The 23,599-nt window shown below is 51.1% G+C and overlaps 1 protein-coding gene across 8 annotated transcripts in view; it reads left to right on the top strand.

Annotated features, from left to right (window-relative positions):
* BAZ2A (bromodomain adjacent to zinc finger domain 2A) overlaps window positions 1-23,599 on the top strand; it is a 1,275,716-nt gene that overhangs the window by 1,076,461 nt on the left and 175,656 nt on the right. For 7 of the 8 annotated variants that reach the window (XM_086959424.1, XM_086959400.1, XM_086959433.1 and 4 more), the window contains 3 exons: window positions 14,065-14,348; window positions 14,506-14,638; window positions 15,261-15,407. In XM_086959424.1, the coding sequence (XP_086815550.1) occupies window positions 14,065-14,348; window positions 14,506-14,638; window positions 15,261-15,407 (564 nt within the window). The remainder of the gene's footprint in view (window positions 1-14,064; window positions 14,349-14,505; window positions 14,639-15,260; window positions 15,408-23,599) is intronic. The other variant, XM_086959462.1, reaches the window with a different exon arrangement.

The following is a 23,599-nucleotide window of genomic DNA, read 5'->3' as shown; positions in this document are numbered from 1 at the left end:
TGACTTGCCTCCTGAAGTCTGTAATGTCATTCTGGCAGCCAGGCGTCCCTCCACAAAGTCGGTATATGCCTGCAGGTGGAACAGATTTGTGGCATGGTGCACAGCAAAGGCTGTGGACCCTCTCTTTGCCCCTCTTTCTGAGGTTCTTCTCTTCCTTCTTTCTCTTGCCCAGCAGGGCTCTGCTCTGGACCCTCACAAGGGCTACATTTCTGCCCTTTCAGCCTTTTTAAGGCTACCTGATCAGCCATCTTTGTTCAAGTCCCCAATTGTAAATAGGTTTTTGAAGGGCATCACACACGTTTCTCCCTGTTCCATTCGTGATGCCTCAGTGGGACTTGAACTTTGTTCTTACCTATCTGATGTGCGCTCCCTTTGAGCCACTTCATAACTGTCCTCTTCGCCTTATTACTCTGAAGACTGCTTTCCTGGTCGCCATCACCTCTGCCAGGAGAGTGAGTGAGCTCCGGGCTCTTTCTTCCAAACCTCCTTTCCTTTCTGTCCACCCGGACAAGGTTATGTTGCGGACAAGACCCTCTTTCCTGCCCAAGGTTGTCACAGCCTTCCACATCGGGCAGTCCATCACCTTGCCCTCCTTCTTTCCACCTCCGCATCCCTCAAAGGAGGAAGAGCGGCTCGACCGTCTGGACCCTAAACGTGCGCTCTCGTTTTATCTGGATCGCACACGACAGTTCTGGGTGGATGACCAACTCTTTGTTGGTTACGTGGGCGCTAAGAAGGGACGGGCGGTACACAAGCGGACCATCTCTCGGTGGGTCGTGTTGTGTATCAAGGCATGCTACTCCTTGGCTAAGAAGGGACCTCCTGTTGGGCTGAGGGCCCATTCCACTCGGGCCACGCGGCTACTACTGCCCTGGGTCGGGGAGTCCCCTTACAGGACATTTGTCAGGCAGCGACGTGGGCCTCGCTGCACACGTTTGCAAGACACTACTGCCTGGACAGTCAAGTCTGGAGAGATGGCTTCTTTGGCCGTTCCGTCCTCCAGGACTTTCTGGTGTGATTATTGGTCCGCAGACCCACCACCGTGGTTGGTATTGCCGGGGTATCTATTCCAATGTAAGGAATCTAATACTAACCTGTTTTTTTCAGATGAACAAGTTACTTACCTTCGGTAACGATATATCTGGAAGAAACAGTAGTTAGTATTAGATTCCTTACCGCCCACCCATCCTCCCTGTTCTGCGAACCGATGTCTAGGGTTAAGGTCATCCCCTTTCAGGGCCCTAGTTTCATGGCACCCGTGTTGGTTTTTGTCATGGCTCTGCGTTTCTGGCGCGGAAAAGCTGTGTATAAGAAATGACGTCAGCGTGCGAGGGCGGCGTCTAAGTACTCCGGCGACGTCATCCCGGCGCAAACAACGCCGACGACGGACGCGGAGCCGCAGACGACGCCTACCGACGCGCAGGGGTACTGCTACGCAAAAGCTTCCGATCCAGTCTGACGCCTGGGGATATTCTAAGGTAAGGAATCTAATACTAACTACTGTTTCTTCCAGATATATCTCCTCAAAGCTCCAGATGCAGAACCTTGACATAGAACTCCTGCACAGCTGGGTGGCTCCGTGGCTCTGACCTGCCTTCGAATGAACCCCAGATATATCACAGAGCCAAAAAAGATGACTTTTGGATGCACCGACATCAGCTCCTCGTTTTTTTCATAAGTGTGTCAGAGATGTCTCTCTCCTCACAACCCCAGAAATATTTCAGAGATTAGGAGATGCCATTCCTACAGCAGTCTGATTTCAATCCTTGACCCGCGTGATGGCTTTCTCTGGTGCCTGGGCCCAGCATGCTCCCAAGTTATGTGATGTGTGGCCACATGGACACGATGGCAATCAACGAGCGGAAGGCAGAGTGCTTTCTGGTGCAAACTCAAGACGAGCACTGAGAGAAGTGCTGTTGTTTTACACCTAGGTCCCGGTCCTCGTAGCCTTCAAACAGTAAATCCTCTTCTGATAGATACATCTGCCAGTGGATTCCTCACCTTGTGAATATCCCCTGCGCAGCAGCCAATCGGAAACTTTTGTAGCTCTCCACGCCGGCGAGGTCATGGACGACGTCACAGAGGGTACGACTCCGCTCGCGACCCCGCTGACGTCACTGGATCCATAATAGGGCCTCGTCGGCGTGATGACGTCAGTTCCCTTTTTTCCGCACCGTCGACTCCAACTGTTTCTTGGGACTCTCCGTAGTAACTTTGGTATTATAGTTGTTCTTGTCAGTTCTTCTCGTTTCCGTTCAAAGATGTCTGGGAGAAAATCTGGTTTCAAGCCTTGCAGGGAGTGCGGTAAGCAGATGTCCATCACTGACTCGCACAAGGATTGCATATGGAGCTTGTCTTCCGAACACGACGTCGATGGATGTGCGTGTTGCAGAAAGATGACCTCTAAGGCATTGAAGGAAAGGGAGGCGAAGTTGTTTATGGCCTAGATGAAGAAGAATAAGAAGGCAAGTAAAACAAGATCAATTTAGTGTTCCGAATCCAGATCGGGTTCGATGTCTGAGTCAGGACATTCGAAGTCGAAGAGACATAAGAGAAAGAAGCACTCTTCGAGGCGTCACACTGATGAGGAACCGGCACCGAAGTCATCTTCTCCTCGACGTCACTGAGGTGAGGTCGATCCTTATCATTCAAATCCGGACTCGCCAGAGAAGGAAGTGGCTCCTGAAATGGAAGTCTCTCGATCACCGACGCCGGCTCCTTCGGATTCGGTCCATTCTTCGGATCCGGGTGAAGCCGAGCCAGAGCAAGAAGATCAGGAGTAGCCTGAAGAGTTCCTTTGTCGGCGCCGACGGGCCCGACTCTAGGTACACCGGCTTCAGAGGCGGCACTGGGAAATTATCCTCCTTTCCTGACTCCAGGTCAAGACCCATCACACTATCTTAACGCTATGTATGGTGTCTTCGCAAGGGCCATGTACCCCTCTGGTGCGCCTGCGGGCCCCACGGGTTCCTTTGCCTACAATTTGGGTGTTCCTCAGGCATATGCCCAGGATCCATTTATGCCCTTTCTTCCAGCGACGCCGTCCTGAAATTTGCCGGTGCCGTACCAAGAATCTCCGGCGCCGTACCGAGAATCTCCGGCGACATCTGTTCGACCTCGTTCGGCGCCGTCGGATCCGCGTTCGACGCCGGTCCCAAATCCGATGGTCGCTTGTGGATCCATCGACTCCAGTCCCGAGGATCCGCTCCAGAGGCACGCTATTGGCAGGAAATGGAGGAAGGTGAACTTCCTGATTCTGATGACTATTTTGCAGAATTGAAAGATGTAAGTGATCTTGATGTTTGGAAGAAGCCTTTGTCTGCACCTGCAGTCTCCAGGACTGTGGCACGGAGATATATGGTGGCACCTGAGGATCCAGAATTTTTGGCAGCTCATCCTTCGCCTAAGAGCCTTGTAGTTCAGGCGGCTTGCTCGAAGAAGTCTTATGGGGCTTTCCCTCAGGTTCCAGCAGACAGGGAGTCAAAACGGATTGACCAATCTGCTAAGAAGGCGTTTTCATCTGCGAGCATGGCACTGAAATCTACAAATGCAACTTGCCTGATGGGAAGGTATATCCATGCCCTGATGGATTCCTCTAAACGGTTGCTCCCAAAACTGTCTGATGAAGACAGGAAGAACTTTCAGGAGGTTTGGATGATACCCAAGCTGCTGCGCGCCAGGTCATTCAAAGTGGCCTGATACGGCTGTCTTGGTGGCTAGAATTATGGGCTCTGCAGTGGCTACGAGAAGGGGAGCTTGGTTGAAGTCTATAGACTTTTCTCAGGATGTGCAGGCTACTTTGTTGGACTTACCATTTGATGGTACAGGTCTTTTTGGTAAGAAGGCTGATGCCGCACTTGAAAGATTTAAGGATAGTAAGGCCACAGCAAGATCACTTAGCTTACAGACTCAAACCAGAGGTTCCTTTCGTAGATACAGAGGATTTGGGAAGTCATCTTTTCGCTTGCAAGGGCAGCCTCGTCAACAGTAGCAGCAGCAGCAACAAAATACGCTGTATAAATCTTATAGAGGAAGAAACAGAGGTCGTCCACAAGGTAGTCAACCCTCCTCCTCGTCTTCCTCTACCTCTCCCCCTATCGCCGTAGCAAAGCAGCCCTAGAATCCACATTCCCAGTCATGTTGGTCCTGTGGGGGGTCGGCTTACCCATTTTCTGCGGGATTGGGAATCGGTCACTGCAGACCAATGGGTTCTCAATCTTGTGGCAAATGGGTATGCCCTTCCCTTCAGGGAATTCCCTCCAAATTACCCTCCTTGGGGCTTGCTCAGAGGAACATCTCCATCTCCTTCAGGAGTAAGTTCTGACCTTGTTAAAGAAAGGTGCGATAGAGGTGGTTCCAGAGCAGGAAAGGGGTCAGGGATGCTACTCCCGGTATTTCCTGATTCCCAAGAAGGATGGCAGGCTTCGCCCAATCCAGGATCTTGAATCTTTATCTAAAACAAGAGAAGTTCAAGATGATTACCCTTGTGCAGGTTCTTCAGGCGCTGCTGGAAGAAGACTGGATGGTGTCGCTCGACTTGCAGGACGCGTATTTTCATATCCCGATCCTGGAGTCGCACAGGAAGTATCTCCGTTTCACGGTGGGGTCGCAACATTATCAGTTTTCGGTCCTTCCGTTTGGAATTACTACTGCACCTTGAGTTTTTACCAAGGTGATGGCAGTGGTGTCAGCCCATCTCAGGAGGGCGGGGATTCCTGTATTCCCCTATCTAGACGACTGGCTGATCAAAGCAGAGTCCCCAGAGAAGGTGCTCCATCATCTGCAAGAGACGACTCAGTTGTTGTACAGGTTGGGTTTTTCGATAAATGTACCCAAGTCCCACCTGGTTCCCTCAAAGCGCAACCTGTTTATAGGGGCGGTACTGGACACTACTGTTTGTCGAGCATTCCCTCCACCTCAAAGGATTCTCGACATTCAGGAAATGATTCCTTTGTTTTACAATGGAGCGGTCGTTCCAGTCCTAAAGGTCCTTCGCCTGCTCGGTCTGTTTGCTTCCTGCATTCTTCTGGTCAACCATGCACGCTGGCACATGAGGGCGCTCCAGTGGTGTCTCCGCAGGCAGTGGTATCAGCACAACGGAGATCTCAGGGAGTCTGTGAGGATCTCGAGAGACACTGCAGCGGATCTGTCTTGGTGGAGCGTGGAGGGCAATCTGTCTCAAGGAAAGCCCTTTCATCTGCCTTTATCGGTTGCCACAGTGATAACGGACGCCTCCACTCTAGGGTGGGGTGCTCATATGGGGGATCTGGAGATCAAGGGTCTTTGGTGTCCAGAGGAAAGGTTGCTTCACATCAACCTTCTGGAATTGAGGGCGATTCGTTTGGCACTCAAGGCTCTCCTCCCTTCCCTTCGCGGTCAGTTGGTTCAGGTCCTGACAGACAACACGACCGCAATGTGGTATGTCAACAAGCAGGGAGGAGTGGGGTCGCATCTTCTCTGCAGAGAAGCTCTGCGTCTCTGGTCCTGGTTCAAGACCCCCAGATTTGTCTGATGGCAAATCATCTGGCCGGAGTTCTGAACGTTGTCGCAGACCGTCTCATTTGGCAGTCCTCAGCAGACCACGAGTGGAGGCTTCACCCAGAGGTAGTTCGTCACATTTTCCGGACGTGGGGAACTCCTCAGGTGGACCTGTTCGCCACTCACGAGAACGCTCACTGCCTGTCATTCTGCAGTCTCCAGTATCCGTCTCAGGGAGCTCTGGGGGACGCGTTTCTGTTGAGTTGGAGCTCGAAACTACTTTACGCGTATCCTCCCATACCCTTGATTCCTCTGGTTCTGAGGAAGATTCTCCAAGACCGTGCCCAAGTTATATTGGTCGCCCCAGATTGGCCAAGAAGGGTGTGGTACACAGATCTTCTCCACCTCTCCTCGTGCCCGCCGCTCCGTCTCCCTCTCAGGGCAGATCTCCTCTCTCAGATGGAGGGGCAGGTTCTACACCCCCACCTCCAGACCTTACACCTTCATGCCTGGAGATTGAACGGGGCAACCTGAATTCTTTTTCTCTCCCGCCTGATGTGGTGGACGTAATTCTTTCGGCCAGGCGTCTTTCCACCAAGTCATTTTATTCCTAGAGGTGGTACAAATTTGTTTCCTGGTGTGGAGAGAAATCTATTGACCATTTGAGAGCTCCTTTGTCCAACATATTCTTCAGTTTGCTCTTTCTTTAGCCCAGCAGGGTTTTGCTGTGGCGACTGTAAAAGGTTATTTATCTGCCTTGTCGGCATTCCTTTGTTTGCCGGACCAGCCGTCTTTATTTAAGTCACCTATTGTGTTACATTTTATAAACGGTCTTACCAACAAATTCCCTCCAACTCCATTTATTGTGCCTCAATGGGACTTGAATATTGTCTTAACTTATTGGATGGGTTCACCTTTTGAACCTTTACACAAGTGTCCCATGAGACTTCTGTCTTTTAAGACTGTTTTTCTTGTAGCAATTACCTCAGCAAGGAGGGTAAGTGACCTTCGAACTCTTAGTTCGAAACCCCCATTCCTGACCATTCATGCTGAGAGAATGGTACTTAGGACCAGGGCTGCTTTTCTGCCTAAGGTGGTAACTCCCTTCATCTGGGGCAATCCATTACCCTCCCTACCTTCTATCCTCTCCCTCACCCATCCAAGGAGGAGGAGCGGCTTCACCGCCTAGACCCTAAGACGGCGGTGAGTTTCTACCTCAATAGGACTAAAGACTATTGTGTGGACGACCAGCTTTTTGTTGGGTTTGCTGTCTGTAAAAAAGGAAAAGCGGTGCACAAGCCCACGCTGTCGAGATGGATTATCCTGTGTATTAAGATCTGCTACGCCCTGGCTGGTAAGGATACTCAAGAGGGTATAAGGGCTCATTCTACTAGAGCAAAGTCTTCATCATCTGCTTTGGCTAGAGGTGTGCCTGTATAGGATATTTGTAGAGCCGCAACTTGGGCCTCCCTCCACACTTTTGCGAAGCATTACTGCTTGGATAACGAGGTGAGGAGGGACGGCCACTTTGCGCGCTCTGTCCTCCAGTATTTCTTGGTATAGCAGAGTGGACTCCCTCCTCCGGGAGTGGGGACTGCTGTGGGACTCTATTCACAAGGTGAGGAATCCACTGGCAGATGTATCTATCAGAAGAACAAGTTACTTACCTTCGGTAACGCTTTTTCTGGTAGATACAGTATCTACCTGTGGATTCCTCACTGACCCACCCCCCTCCCCGATGTCCACTCTTCTATACCTGCTAAGTGTATTTAAAAAATAAAAATAAAAAATGTTATGGATGTATTTAAAAGTTCATGCATATTGCATTGATTTCACACTGTGTGTGTGTTGTTTTGAATACTGTGTACTATGTATACTATTACTGTTTATGTCGGTCCGTCCGTGAGCCTCGGGGGCACGGAAAAAAGGGCGGAACTGACGTCATCACGCCGACGAGGCCCTATTCTGGATCCAGTGACGTCAGCGGGGTCGCGAGCGGAGTCGTACCCTCTGTAACGTTGTCCATGACCTCGCCGGCGTGGAGAGCTACAAAAGTTTCCGATTGGCTGCTGCGCAGGGGATATTCCCAAGGTGAGGAATCCACAGGCAGATACTGTATCTACCAGAAAAAGCGTTACCGAAGGTAAGTAACTTGTTAAAAACAACCCTCCTCCAAGGGATAAGAAAAGTCCTCCATGGATGGAGAAAACCTCACAGGAAGTATTCCTCAACTCTGTCGCTTCTCTACAAAGGGTAGGTCCCCTAGCTGACTGCCTCATTCCCGGACCCCAGCCTCAATGTAGAGTTTGGAGCCAGATCTAGTGGAGATTTCATATGCACCATGGCCATCTCTTGACATGAAGGCACCTGCTCCACTTCCAAAATTCCCAGCCATTGACACTAATCATGTAGAGATCGTGGACTTCATCCAGGCAATGCAGTCCCTTTTCCACTTGACTCTGGCTCTTTCATATGCTCCTCCGTGTCTCTAGAATTATACAGGGCCTCCGACCAGGCTTCTGCCTGCAGCGAAGACTCCTGTCACACCTGGTCCGGTACCTCCTGTCGCCCTTTTGGTGCTGCCAATCCATTTCATGCACTGAAGGCCATGCAGGTTGTCTTGGCAGTGTCTACCGCAACAATTGACCTGAATTCAGATCTGCTACAATATTTTGCAAACTTTCTAAAGACTAAGCCCATTCTAGATATATCTTCCTGTATGGCTCCGCAAGTGAAGGCAGAAAGAATCCCCTTACAGCCCATTGTAGGCTTGGAGAGCTTTTTGGGAAGAATCCAAACCCTATTCAGATACCCAACAAAGTTTAACACAACAAGATTGAAGAGGTAGGTCATCTCCCCCCCTCTCCCCATCACCACCCCCACCCCCCACTGTAAGCTTGACTTTCTGGCTCTGCAGAATGTCAGTGGCCTGGATACTTCTCCAGAGGTGGATCTACAGTGTTCTTTAAGGCCTCCCACTGAGGCATTTGCTTCATTAACAGTTGTATTGTACAAAACAAAAAATATCTTAAAGCTTCCATTAGCTGTGCAGGAGAACAAGGCCAACCGCAGTCAAACTGTTACTATCCTTAAGTGTGCATTGATGGACTCTATCTTACTCGCGTGGAGCAAAGCAGCTGCTGCTTCAGCAGTGAACCACCTAGATTTCTGCTGCCCACACCCAGCACATGACTCACTATTCACGGAACAGCATTGTTATTCAGACTTCCTCATACTCCAACAGAACCCTGACCCATTTTTCTCTACGTTTCAAGATATGGACTCAAAACGAATTAAGACAATGGGGAAGGAAATCTTCTCTTTTGCAGCCTTGCCTTTCGCTCCACAAACGCATCTTGACTTCTAGCCTGTCATTCCCACTTTGTGAGAGATGGCACAAATGTTCATTCAGAACCATCCTATCTACCTTTAGGCCCATTTTGCTGAAGTTGTGAGTGATGGGTAAGAATCAGTGAAATAAAATCCTCCACTCTGGCTTGGACACAAAAGATTTGGACGCAAGATCCTTGGACTCAGATTGTCATATGCCCACATGCTGGAATGCACTCACATCTGAAAGAAACAAGTTACCGTTAGATTCCTTACCTTAGAATATCCCCAGGTGTCAGACTAGATCCAGAAAGTTTTCGTCCGCAGTACCCCTGCGTGTCGCTAGGAGTCCTCTGTGGCTCCGCATCAGTTGTCGTGATCGCCGGGATGACATCATCGGGGTACTTAGACGCCGCCCTCGCTCGCTGATGTAATTTCTTCTTTTTTCCGCGCCAGCAAGTGCAGATCCGGAAAGAGCAGTACTCCAGTCAATTTTTTACTAACTTTTTGATCTCTTTTGATCACTTTTCGAGTCGACCCTCGACTCGTGGTGCCGTTAGGGATGTCTGGTTTAAAACCTTGTGAGGGCTGTCACCGCCTGATGTAGGTGACAGACCGTCGGTGCCTTTATTGCCTCGGGGCCGGCCATGATGACAAGCCGTGCCCCGACTGCCGAGCCTTGACCTCGAAGGCTACACAAGAGCGGTCCCGTAAGCTGCTCAAGATCCGGCAGTCGGCTCCGCGCCGCTCGAGGTCCCGGTCGAGGAGGAAGTCGAGGGACCGGTCGCGGAGCCGCAGTCATCGCCGCTCGACGAGCCAACACCACTCGTCGGGTTCCAAGTCCTCAGGTAAGTTGAGGCACTCAAAAAAGAAGTCAGAGGCGTCATCGCTCTTCCTTGGCTCTTGAGCTCTCTGTCGTGGCCATGAGGACTAACTTCCTCACTGAGGTGCTCAAACCGCAGGCAAGCTCCTCAGAGCCTCAACTGCCGTTTAACGAAACCCTCACTGACGTTCTGCTGGGCACCTGGTTCAAGCCCTCCACAGGCCTCCCTGTGGATCGGAACAAGGCCTGACGCCACCGCCCTGCTCCAGGCGATCCTAGCTTTCTGTCCGTGCACCCCACCCCGAGAGCCTGGTGATCCAAGCCTATACGTCCCAGACCGCATTCCCGACCGCTCCTCCGGATTGGGAATCCAAAAGGTATGATCCTGTTGGGAGAAACTGTTCTTCTCTCTGAGTTTGGGGCTGCGGTCTGTCAACACCGCCTGCCTTTTGGGCCGTTACACCCACTCTCTGTGGGATACGGTTGCGGACGTGCTACCACAGTGTCCGGAGGAGGCCCGGGCAAAGCTCGCTCAAGCCCTGGAGGAAGGGCGGGATGCAGCACGGTACTCAATTAGCTGAGGACTTGACACCACGGACTCGCTAGATAGAGCAATTGCAACAATGGTGGCGTTCGCCTCCATGCCTGGCTGAGGTTCGCCAACTTTTCGGGGGATGTCCAGGCCATGCTCATGGTTATGCTCTTTGAAGGCCGTCGCCTTTTTGGCCACAAAGCGGATAGTGCGCTGGAACGTTTCAAGGACTCCAGGGCTACGGCCAAGTCCTTGAGCCTAAGCCAGCGCTTGCAAACTTCTGCTTTTCGCACCTTTCGTGGCAAAGGAAGGGGTGCCCCCACACGTCCAGCCAGCCACAGGCCGCAGAACCAATCTCAACGCGGTCGCGGACGTGGTAACCGCTGTGGCAGTGCCGGGGGAAAACAGCAGGGTCAGTCCACATCCGCTCCCGCAGGATCTGCCTCTAAGCCTTTCTAGTCTGGCATTTCAGGCCCATTCAACGCCAGTGGGGGGCAGGGTTCGCCATCACCTCCTCCACTGGCGCACCATCACGTCGGACAGGTTGGTGCTGCAAATTGTCCGAAGGGGCTACTCCCTCCCCTTCGCGGCGACCCCTCCACCCATGCCATCGCATTACCACTGCATGTCGGGGATCACTTGAAACTTCTACAGGAGGAAGTTATGGCCCTCTTGGCCAAGGGGGCCATTGAACGCGTTCCTGGGCCAGAAGCAGGATGTGGTTGCCATTCCCACTACTTTCTGGTACCCAAGAAGGGTAAAGGAGGCCTACGCCCTATCATGGATCTACGGAGCGTCAATGGCTTCCTCCGTTAGGAGAAGTTCAAGATGCGGTCTTTGGCTCAGGTCCTAGCTGCCCTGGACCCAGGAGACTGGATGGTAGCGTTGGACTTGCAGGACGCGTATTTCCACATCCTACCGGCGCTACCTGGGTTTCACGAAAGGCCACGAGCACTTACCAGCGCCCATCGGGTGTTCACCAAAGTGATGGCGGTTGTCGCAGCTCATCTGCGCAGATCAGGGGTTTCAGTTTTCCCCTAACTCGGCGACTGGTTGTTGAAGGCGGGCTCGCTCCAGACAGTCGTCTCCCACCTCCAGACTACAGCCGACCTCCTGCACTCGCTGAGGTTCACCCATCAACGTGCCGAAGTCACACCTGTGCCCCTCTCAGAACCTCCTTTTCATCGGAGCGGTTCTGGACTCGGCGCTGTTTCGGGTTTTCCCCCCCGAACAGCGGGTTCGGGATTTTCAGGCTCTGATTCCGATCTTTCCGCCTTTATCCTGAGTTTCGGTCAGGTTGACGATGTGGCTACTGGGGCTGATGGCCTCCTGTATCCTTCTGGTGCATCACGCCAGATGGCGAATGCAGGCTTTGCAGTGGATCTGAAGTTTCAGTGGGCACAGCATCAGGGCAACCTGTCCGACCACGTTCTGATCACGGAGTCAGTTGCAGTGGTGGCTCACGAGCCGCGATTGGGTCAGCGGCAGATCTCTCTCCCTACCCCAGCCGGAGCATGTAGTGGTGACTGATGCATCCCTCCTGGGATGGGGGGGCCACATGGGAGATCGGGAGATCAGAGGCCTCTGGTCTTCGGTGGAGTCCCGGCTCCATATGAACCTTCTGGAGCTGCGGGCGATCCTACTTCGACTGATGGCATTCCTTCCCTCTGTCCAGGGAAGTGTAGCGCAGGTGTTCACAGACAACACCACCGCCATGTGGTACTGCAACAAAAAGGGCGGGGTGGGGTCGTGGACCCTTTGCCAGGAGGCTCTGCCCCTCTGGCAATGGCTGGAACACCAGGACTTCAAAAAGGAGCCTCCTGTTGGGATGCGCGCCCATTCCACTCAGGCCACGGCAGCTACTACTGCCCTGGGTCGGGGAGTCCCCTTGCAAGACATCTGCCAGGCTGCTACTTGGGCCTCGCTGCACACGTTTGCTAGACACTACTGCCTGGACAGCCAAGTCTGGAGAGATGGCTTTTTCGGCCGTTCGGTTCTCCTGGACTTTCTGGTGTGATCTTGGTTCGCAGACCCACCACCCGGGTTGGTATTGCTGGGGTATCTATTCTAAGGTAAGGAATCTAACACTAACCTGTTTCTTTCAGATGCACAAGTTACTTACCTTCGGTAACGATATAGCTGTAAGAAACAGTAGTTAGTGTTAGATTCCTTACCGCCCCATTCATCCTCCCCGTTCTGCGAACCGATGTCTAGGGTTAAGGACATCCCTTTCAGGGCCCTAGTTTCATGGCACCAGTGTCAGTTTCTATCATGGCTCTGCGTTCCTGGCGCGGAAAGCTATGTACAGAACTGACGTCAGCGCACAAGGGCGGCGTCTAAGTTCTCCGACGATGTCATCCCCGCGATCACGACACAGACAACGGACGCGGAGCCGCAGACGACGCCTAGCGACGCGTAGGGGTACTGCTGACGAAAACTTTCCAGATCCAGTCTGACGCCTGGGGACATTCTAAGGTAAGGGATCTAACACTAACTACTGTTTCTTACAGATATATCGTTACCGAAGGTAAGTAACTTGTGCATCAGGTTTTTGGGTGATTTACGAACAAATCTTATCCATTCTCCTTGATGGAGCTCACCTTTTCAAGTGCTTGAAGAGGGACGAATCCTTGGACTAGCTTTCCCTGCGTGCCAGTTCCATTAGTAGTAGTGCAAGTTGAGGGCATGTTCCCAAGGTCTTCCCTCTCAACACCACTAGAAATAGTAAATTGTTCAGCAACTGCACGATCTCTTTGGCAACTGTAGTTGACATGGCAGCTCAAGAGATTGTTGTGAGTAGCAGCAACTGATTTCCTCCTCCTCTAACTCCTTGGCAAAACTGCTTTAATTCATCCTTAAGGGAACATTTGCAGGGTCTCATGGGGAGGGTATCCTTTCACGCGGCACACTGACTATCAATCAGATGTGACTGTTGGGTCTTTTAGACTTAAGAGCAAAGCTATGCCCTTCCATTCTCAGACTAGCCTCCTCCCATCCTGCTGTTGCCTTGGTCACTTCAGCCAACCATGCCTGCATCTGGCAGCAGAAGGTTCTCACTCTGAGACATTGGAAAGTCTGGATTATGTCTAATTTTTAATCTTTGCATTTTGAATGCCTTGCTACACAAAGAGAAACTATAGTGGTCTCCCTTGCACATCTTCTCTTGACTCTGGAGCTGGAACACTGGATGGTTTCCCTTAATTTTCATTTGTCATTCCTACAGTTGCATAGAGAGTACCAACATTTTGTTGTTGACTACACCCACAAAAAATGTGTGGGCTTGCAGTTTAGGTCGACAGCAGTGGGAATTTTTATGTTCCCATACTCAACGACTGGCTTCTCAAGGTGGGTTTGCCGGAGCTAGTTGCAGACCACCTGGAGGCCACGATCTCTCTTCACTTCAATCTAGGGTTTTGTTTGACATTGATCGTGCTTGATCGTGCTGGAGTGACCTTAGAGATTTTGGTACACTGATGTGTTTAGTTTGTCCCTTATGCCTTTCTCTTCCACTTTCGCTCAGCACCTGTTAATAAGGTTCTAAGTGAAATTGGATACACTGCCTTGTCCGTCATTCTCTTCATGCGCCTCTCCACTTCTAAGGGCACTGAAAAATACAGGGATCTGACATCATTGTGCTGAGGTGGCAATTTATAAGGCTCTGGAATATCACAAAGCCACTTCAGAGCCAAGGCACCTACGGTCGGCTCACAGGAGATATTTCAAGGTTCAAGCTCCAGTCTGACACCTGGAGGAGATTCAGGAGGTGAGAATCTACAGGTAGAGTGTTAAACTGAGAGATAGTTAGCGAAATTAAGTAATATATTTATCTTTTGCCCAGCACCTTACAAAGATCCATTCAGTGACTATATCTTCACTGGCTTACCTTTGTTTCTGTTGGCAGGGCTGGTTGCTTCCTCCCCTAGACTCCACCAGGGAGGACCTGGGGTACTATGAGCACAAAGTGGATCCACTGGAGGACATTACCATCAAGCTAAAGAAGGAAGGGATGGAGCTTTGGCGGGTGAACACTCATCCGCTTGACCGGGCAGTGCAGAGGCTAGCAGATCTGGAACTCAACATTGAGCGGCGCTACTTGAAGGAACCACTGTGGGTGCTAAGCGAGGTGGTCACTGAACAGTTGGTGGTCACTCACTCTGAGGATGGGGAAGTCAACCAAACAGAACTGTAAGTATTGACAGATCTGCAATTAGTCACAGATGCACACACCATGTTGCTCCTATTTTTAGCTGAACATTTAGTGGTCCCTGCACCTCTACCACCCTGCTGTGTGTCTGGTTTATGCAAATATTGATGGTGTTGTTTTGTATGTCTCACCTTCCAGAGAATATGCAATCACACCCCGGTTACGGACTTGGCGACAGACTGTAGAAAGATGCCGCAGTGCTGCTCAGCTGAGTCTCTGTGTATATCAGCTAGTCAAGTCCATTGCGTGGGAAAAATCAGTTAATAGAGTGGTAAGTTTAAACTGTTGCCTTCAAAATATCCGTGCAAAAACAACAGTTGATGGACAGAATGCAGAACATTGTCATACATTCACCCCTGTACAGAGATCTGGGCCTAAATCCATCGTTTTTTGCTCACCATGCCATTCCAGTTTGAACCCAGCCATATGCAAATCAGTCTTAACCCTTTGCCCCATGGGAACAGTCCAGCCCGAACTGCCAAGCCAGGTCCTCCCTGGACTGGAAACAAGCATCCTAGGACCGGTTTTAGCCCTCATCAGCCAGGATAGCTTGATTCCAGTGGCATGGAGAGCACGGTACCCACGTCTGAGCATACCCGTCCCTCTCGGGGTGACAAATGCAAAAGCAACAAAATATCCTTGGTCTCAAGACTTTTAAATGCTTTAGGTTCCCTGATGCTTTTTATTTTTATTTTAGTGCATTTAATGTTCCCAAATCCATTAAAGAACTCCCATTGTCTACAGTCATGCCACCAACTCCCATGAAGTGAGCAACAACCCTTATGCCCCTCCTTTGCAGAACAGATGTGCAAATAAAGGATAAGTGTTTGACTGCCACAGAGGCAGCAAGAAGTCAGTCTCTAAGTGATTTAGGTACCTCTTCCCTGTTTTAGACCTGCCTTGTGTGCCGGAAGGGGGACAATGATGAACTACTGCTGCTCTGCGAAAGTTGTGATCGTGGCTGTCACACCTATTGCCACCGGCCGAAGATCAGTGAGGTGCCCACTGAAGATTGGTTCTGCCCCATCTGCATCTCTAGGGTGGGTAACCTGGTCAAGGAACGCTTTCTTTTATCTCGTATTTGAGAAAATATCATGATACTCTTTCACTCATTTGTATGACCTAGCATGTCTGATTATTGCAGCCTAAATTCCTTATAGAGCCTGGTCATTGTTTTCAGCCTGGTTTCTGTAAGGATGTGGATCTCTAATTGTCCTTTACTTTATACATTTTGTTGAAGCTTAACTAGAGTGCTCAGCCAGCTGCCAGACCGATTTAATTTTTAGACCTACCAAACATTTGTTTTTAATTGTGCAGTTTTTTTACATTTCGTACGCTGTGCTTTTTTGATGGTAACTTTTGCCCCACAGATTCTCTTGCACTAGACTGGATCCGTAAAGTTTACCCACCTGTAGCATTCCCGTGGTGCCAGGTGGTGCTGCACAACCTCAGCCACGTCGTCGCCCGCCCATGGTGTGATATCGTAGTATATAAGACACTTTCTGGCGCACTCTATCAGTTCTTGGTTTTTTTCGACATTATTGGGGTGATTCCAGAGCTCTTCTTGGTGCTTGATCCTCAAAATTGGCCATCTTTTGACGATTGTCAGTTGTCTCCTCCTAAAAATTCAACCCCTGTCTCAGATGAGATACGATGATGTCCTTATCTGGTTCACACAATAAGGTAATATAGTGTCTTGGATCAGAACATGACATATCAGTCTGTGATATCTGTTGATGCACCTGAGGCCATTCAGAGAACAAGAGACACATTTTTGAGGCAAGAACCTTCAGGGATCTGTAAAAGTGTACCCCTTTCCATTGAAAACACCAGTGTTATACTTAAGCCTCAGACAATCTGGAAGGTGTGGGATGGTCCGTCCGCAGGCGGCTGGTCAGCTGTACACCCTGCTGTTTTAATACTTTCACTACTGGTGCTTGCTAATTAACTTCCAGGTGTGTGAATCAGTTAAACTGAGTCGCAACATGGAGATCACACCAGTTCTAATAAGTGTTAATTTTGGTCTCCTTCTGCTGCTTGAGTCTTACAGTGGATACTGGTATTCGATTCAAGGCATTTCCAGATATATATTTACGTGGGTCAGAATTGGGTCTGTTCCTTGCAGGCATACTGATACTTGCTGTATGCAGGAAGTTGTGTACGTTGATTGCTGTTCTGACCCTGTTCAAGGAGCAAATCCCTCCTGTTCATATTGCTTGTGTTTATTGGTAAATTCGCAATATTCTGCTGAATTTGTGATCTTCTGTTCAGCAAATAGAAAACACCTCGTGGCTGACTCTAGAAAGAGAGAGACATTGGAGAATTCACTGCGTTTCCACGATAGCAAATAACCCAAAGGTTAGTGAATACTTTGAGTCTGACATCCTCTTCTGCCTTGAGGAAACTAACATTAAGCCAGAATTTGTGAATCCATTCTCTGACCGCACAAGAGGAGTGCTTCTGACAAGCCATGTTTGGGATCTTCAGGATTGCTCCATTATCTTCTTGTGCACACGTTAATTTTGTGGCAATTCCTGCAGGTATGGCTATTCTGTTGGCTCTGACTGTTGTACCTCCATAGGCCTTAGCACTGCTTCTGAGAAAAGCCTATGTCATCTAGGATGTCGACCCCCTGGGGCTGCTTGTGATGGTTGACATTGGCGCCATTGTTTTGGTGCTTCAGAAACCCTCAAAGTCGTCAGACATTATCCTGATGGCAAAATAAATCTTTCAGTCCATGTCTCGGAGAACCCTTTGACAATACACCACCTCTGAGCCCAGAGATGAGCTTGTATCCAGGAGCTCTACGTGTCTAACTCCAGTGATCTGCTTGTTCCCATTTAAGATTATGGCTGTAGAAAGGATGATGAATTGGGGGCAGATAACCGCCTCCCCTCTTATTACAACAGAAGCTTACCAAATGGAAGTGGTCTGGACACATATCCAGGATAGAGTCCTGTGTGTCCGGTTAAGAGAAAGTCTATTTGTTCATTTTGATTGTCTGAAGAGCAGCAGGGGTTTTAAAATTAACCTTTTGACAGGAAGCTCGCAGACTTCCCTTGCAGTTTCAGAGCCTGGTATGCCATTTAATGATGTAATCATGGGGCACGTACTGGTGCCTGTAAAAAAACAGTATTAGTCCTAGCTGCCCACTGAGAAAAAGCTGACCTGCAACATTTTGATCCCAGATTCTTGTCACATCTTCTCCGCAGAGCATATTGGTCCAGGCTTCTTTTCTTAGTCTAAACTCTACTGCCTTTCCTATGCCCCCTTGAAACTGAGTGGCTGAGACTGGGCCCTGTGGCTTCTGGCAGCCTCGCCTTTTGTATTGCGAATACCTTCTGGGTTGCTTTGTCTGAGCCCTGTGCCAGCTGGCAACACAGTCTCCATGCTCTACTGCAGTCTGATGAACAGTAGTTTGGATACTTCCAAAGGATCCTAAAGTATGGGTTTAATGAAGAAAATAGTATGATCAGTCAACATGGTATCCATAAGGACAAGCTGCTTCTGTTCCTGCCACTGATGTTGTCACTGCTGACGCTAGGGGTCTCAAAGGCAGTGCCAGTGGTCACAAGGCACATGCCAGGAGTCGCAGCAGTGACCCCTGGTGACCTCTTAATGATTCCAGGCATGTGAGTGAGCTTCAAGCTCTGTGTTCATCAACCATACACCACGTTTTCCCAGACAAACTGTTTTTTTTTTTGGTCGACAAGGGCATTTTTTTTGCCTTAATTTGTGATGCTGTTCCATGTCAGTCAAAACATCAGCTTGCCAGCGTTCTTTGGTAAGCCGCACTCCTGTAAGGAGTAAGAGAGACTGCACCACTTGGACCTCAATAGAGCATTGAGCTTCTACATGAATCATACCAAAAACTACAGAGTAGATGATCATCTCTTTGTGAGGTTTGCCATAGTGAAAACATGAAAGACTTTGGAGAACATTACCATCTCCCTCTGGATCATGCTCTGAATTAAGATCTGCCACGAATTAGCCTAGCAGCCCTTTGAAAAACTGTAGCTCATTCCACCGGGGCCAAAGTGCCACCACTATGTTAGCTCGTGGAGTTCCTATCTTAGAATTCTTCAAGGCAGTTACGTGGACATCACACTATATATGCAAAAGATGAGGAATCTGCGGCCAGAAGTTTCTATCAAAAGAACAAGTTACTTACCTTTGCTCATGTTTTTTTTGGTAGAGACTGTAGCTGCAGATTCCTCATCAATCCACCCAATTCTACAAGTGGCCTCCGTTCATTAAAAACATCCCAAGTCTAAGATTCAGCACATTGGTCACACCAATTTACTTTTGGGACTTTGCGTCTGGGGGTTTGGACAGTCTCTAAAGCAACTGATGTCACTGCATGGGAGTGGTGTCTATAAAGGCCTGCACATCATTCTGGAGTGGAACGGTGTCAATGTGGATCTGTGCAGCCCCACCTACCAGCATGCAGAGGTGCTGCAGAAACATTTCCGGATCCAACGTAATTCTTGGGGAATATTCAAAAGGTTAGGAATCTGCGGATCAATAGTCTCTACCAGAAAGATTATTTCTGAAGGTAGGTAACTGTCAAGAACACAGGAATATTGGTAAGAACAGCTCTGTCTTGCCCTTGCCTTGCTTGCTGTAGACTAGAAAGCCCTCCCCAAAAACATCCTCATGGAAAGATTGGTCCTAAGAGAGCGACTTAAACAAAGGAAGTCATATCGTCCATTTAATAGACAACTATAACCAACCCATCGGACTGTCTGGGTGGCCTAATGGAATTAGAAGTTATTGAATGGAAAAGTAGCCTGATGCACACAAGGAGGTGGTTGTATGACACGACCACGCTTTCTTTTCTCATGCGTTCCTTAACAACCCAGGCGGAACAAAGGATGCATCTGAACCACGCATTCCATTTACAACGCAAGTCATTACAATGACTTGCCTTATGGGGGGCGCTCGTCTTTGGCATAGCATAGTTTACTATTCCAACTCCAGTCCCTGCTCCAGTTACCTAAAGCATGTTGGACCAGCCTTCTACAGAGGAGGAAGGACCCTCTGTGTGTGCAGTTCTCTTCATTTTCAGACCTTCGCAGACCCCTCTCCCCCTTGGCCTCAAATATGCATCAGCCCCACCTCAGCCCCAGGAGAAGCAGTGCACCTGGAAATGTCTGCTCAGGTAGTGGAGTGTCTGCACCTTCTGCTATGTTTGTTGAAATAGACTGAATAATCCTGCAGGAAAACACTTCTAGAAGCCGGGGTGAGCTGGGCTCTTCCATCCGGGGACCTCTGTGGGGGCTTTTCTTCCGGCCAAGGGCGTGATTGTGGTCATAATTTGTGTTAGAGAAGATCTGTGCACTCCATCTTAATGCACTATGAGGAATCTGTGCACACTGCTTCATACCCTTGACCCTATCTGCAGGAAGGTCGCCCCCACGCCGCGCAGCCCCACCTGACTGCGCCCGTGTATCTGCCCAGCCGCCGCTGCGGGAAATCGAGGCCCGCCTCGACCTGCAGGCTACCACCTGCGCCTCATCCCTAGTGGCCAGTGGTAGGCCGTAGGTTTGCTTTTCTGCTCTAGACTTGCTCTATATTTTCGCATGCTACTGCCACTCTACCCGCCGCTGCTTCCCCTGCTGCCCCGCCCCACCTGCTCTAGACTTTCACACAATAGTGCTTGCATTGTGCACCTTCTGCTTGTGACCGTCTTCTATTGTATTCTGTGCCTTTATTTTGTGACCGTCCTTCCCGCGTGCTACTGCCACTCTCTCCCAGCCGATGCTTCCCCTGCGTCCTGCCCCCCCTGCTCTAGACTTGCTCTGAATTGTACTTGCATTGTGACCCTTCTGCTTGTGACCGTCTTCCATTAAATTCTGTGCCTGTATTTTGTGACCGTCCTTCCCGCGTGCTACTGCCGCTCTCCCCGCCGCCGCTACTTCCCCCTGCGGCCCGCTCGCCCTCTCGTCATTCCAGTCTTGCATCTGTATTTTTTTTGTATTGTGCCCCATTTGCTTCTGTGGCCGTCCTTAGTGTAGTGTATTTTCCGCTTCTGTGACCGTTCTCCCCGCTTGCCATTCTCTGCCACTTCCTCTGCGGCCCACCCCCCTGCTCGCCCATTCGTCCTTCCCCCCCTCCCATCTGCTCCTCCCTCCCACCTCCCCTTCTTATGGCGGCCGCTGCGCGGCAGTGAGAGCGACCATTGACCCTGTCTGCAGGGAGGTCGCCCCCCACACAACGTAGCCCCACCTGACTGCACCCGGGTATCTTCCCAGCCGCCGCTGAGGGAAATCGAGGCCCACCTCCACCCGCAGGCTACCACCTGCGCCATATCCCTGGTGGCCAGTGGTAGGCCGTAGGTTTGCTTTCCTGCTCTAGACTTGCTCTGTATTGTACTTGCATTGTGCTCTTTCTGTTTGTGACCGTCTTCTATTGTATTCTGTGCCTGTATTTTGTGACCGTCCTTCCTGCAGGCTTCTGCCACTCTCCCTGCCGCTGCTTCCCCTGTGGCCCGCCACCCGCTGGCCAATTCGTCCTTCCCCCCTCCCCCTCCCAGCTTCTCCTCCCTCCCACCTCCTCCTCCCTCCCACCTCCTCCTCCTTCCCACCTCCCCTTCTTAAGGCAAGCCCGTCTGCGCCCGTCCGCACCTGGACCTGTTGTGTGGCGTTTTAAGCGCCAAGTGAATTTTCCCGATTCATGCCCTTATATAGGTACTATCCATATTGCCCTTATATAGGCAAATAAATCAATCCCTTATTTAGGCATAGCCCATGCTACCCAAATACAGGCATGGCTACTTCCACCCGTACCAAACGTCAACGATTTCTTGGAAAATCGGCTTAAGCAGTTAGGGAACTTCCCCTTGCTTGAATATTGATTTGTCCAAGAACTCATGTACTTTGTACTTTGCAAAGAACAACTATTCCCTAGGGGTTCTTTCCTGACGTTCCTTATGCCCGACTTTATGTCAAACTAAGGCATTCCTAAACACCTTCAAGGTATAAATATACCTTCACTTGCTCTAGCAAGACACCGAGGTTCGGAGCAGTTCGACTATCTACTTGCCCGACGCAGCTTACTACAGCAAGTGCCGAAGGAAGCCGACTCTCCAGCTGACGCTCTGATTAAGAGGCTGCCCTTCTCCTGCCAAGAACACAGCTCCAGTGTTTCCAAGCTCCCCTTGCGGGTGTTGGGAAATCGAGTCCCGAGACTGAGATACCAGACCTCCTTCATTCTAACTAAGGTATGGAGCTGATCTGAAAAACAGGTTAGTATTCGATTCCTTACCTTAGAATATACCCAGGCGTCAGACTGGATCCGGAAACTTTTGCGTAGCAGTACTCTAGCGCGTCAGTAGGCGTCGTCTGCGGCTCCGCGTCCGTCGTCTGCAGCGCCGGGATGACGTAGCCGGAGTACTTAAACGCCGCCCTCGCGCGCTGACGTCAGTTCTTCTTTTTTCCGCGCCAGCAAGCGCCTATCCCAAAACAGTGGTACCCTTAGTCAATTTTTTACTAAACTTTTTCGATCATTTTTGACCTTTCTTTGAAGTCGAACGACTCCGACGTTGCCGTTAGGGATGCCCGGGTTCAAACCCTGCGTCGACTGAAGCCAATTGATGTTGGTTACCGACCCCCATCGCCAGTGTCTAATTGCCTGGGTCCCGACCACTATGACAAGTTGTGCCCCGACTGCCGGGCCTTGACCTCGAAGACTAGGTTGGAGCGATCCCGCAAGCGCCTCGAGCTCCGGCAGTCGGCCCCGCGCCGTTAGAGGTCCCGGTCCGAAAGGAGGTCGAGGGACCGGTCGCGAGGCTGAAGTCATCACAGCTCGGAGAGTCGTCACCACTCCTCGGGTTCCAAGTCCTCAGGTAAGAGGCACAAGAAGTCGAAGAAGCGACATCGCTCTTCTGACTCCGCCCGGCGCTCGCACAACGCGGCTGGGGGTTCAGGCGACACCGCCCACGCGACACCGCCGGAGCCACAGGCGTCGCAGCCTGCTCCATACCCACCGGTCCCTGGGCAGAACGCGACGCCAGAGGAGATCGATGCCTTTCGCTCACTCCTCCTCTGGTTCCGCGGCGCCTTCGTGCCCCGCAGTCCCGACTGGAGCCCAAGTGGGTCGGGTGCTTCGGCCCCGGTGCCGTCGGCGACTTCGGTCCCGACGCCACAGGGCCCGCTGGATCCGGTTCCAGATCCGGGGCGTCGCCGGTCGACCTTAAGTCCTCGCCGGCACCGGCCCCTAGGTTGTCGCCACCGACGCTGTCTCTGGACGACGTCCCCCCCGGTCCCCCCCTCGACGAAGTCCCAGCGCCGCTCGACGCCGCATTCGACGTCGAGAGAAGAATTTTTCTTCTATGATCTGGCCCCATCATTTGACCCTGAGTACCAGAAATGGGTGGCGAGGCGGATTGGGAGGGGTCTGAGGACCCCCTGGCACGTGAGTGCTAGTCTTATCAGGACTGGGCAGGTGAGCTAAGGGATGCCAGTGGTTTGGACACTTCGACAGACACTGGTTTTGTCTCCCCTCCTACCGTGGCTCTGGAGGAGGTGGCTGCCTAAAGTGTGGTGTTGACACGGGCAGCCAAGGCCTTATCCCTTGAACTCCCCGTCGCGGCCGTGAGGACTAACCTCCTCACTGAGGTCCTTAAACCGCAAGCAAGCTCTTTGGAGCCTCTGTTGCCGTTTAATGAGGCCTTGTCTGACGTTCTTCTGGGCACTTGGTCCAGGCCCGCTACAGGTCCCCCTTTAGATAGGAACGTGGCCAGACGCCACCGCCCGGCTCCGGGCGACCCTTGCTTCCTGTCCACCCACCCCACTCCCGAGAGCCTGGTCATACAGGCCTCTAACTCCCAGATTGCATTCCCGACGGTCCCCCCCGATCGGGAATCCAAGACGCACGAACAGCACGGTAAGAAGATGTTCTCCTCACTGAGCTTGGGGTTGTGGTCAGTTAACACCTCGTGTCTCTTGGGCAGTTATTCCCACTCTCTGTGGGGCACGGTCGCGGACGTGCTGCCACAATGTCCGGAGGAGGCCCGGACTAAACTGGCCCAAGCCCTTGCGGAGGGTCGAGATGCGGCACGGAATTCCATCCGGTGTGGACTGGATACAACGGACTCGCTAGGCAGGGCGATGGCAACGACGGTGGCGATTCGTCCCTACGCCTGGCTGAGGTCCGCCAACTTTTCAGCTGATGTCCAAAACATCCTTATGGACATGATGGCCGTCACCTCTTTGGCGACAAGGCAGACAGT

Source organism: Lissotriton vulgaris, chromosome 1_1 (assembly GCF_964263255.1).
Source record: "Lissotriton vulgaris chromosome 1_1, aLisVul1.2, whole genome shotgun sequence".
NCBI lineage: Eukaryota > Metazoa > Chordata > Amphibia > Caudata > Salamandridae > Lissotriton > Lissotriton vulgaris.
The sequence above is the reverse complement of the archived record's forward strand: the minus strand, read 5'-3'. Positions and strand labels throughout refer to the sequence as shown.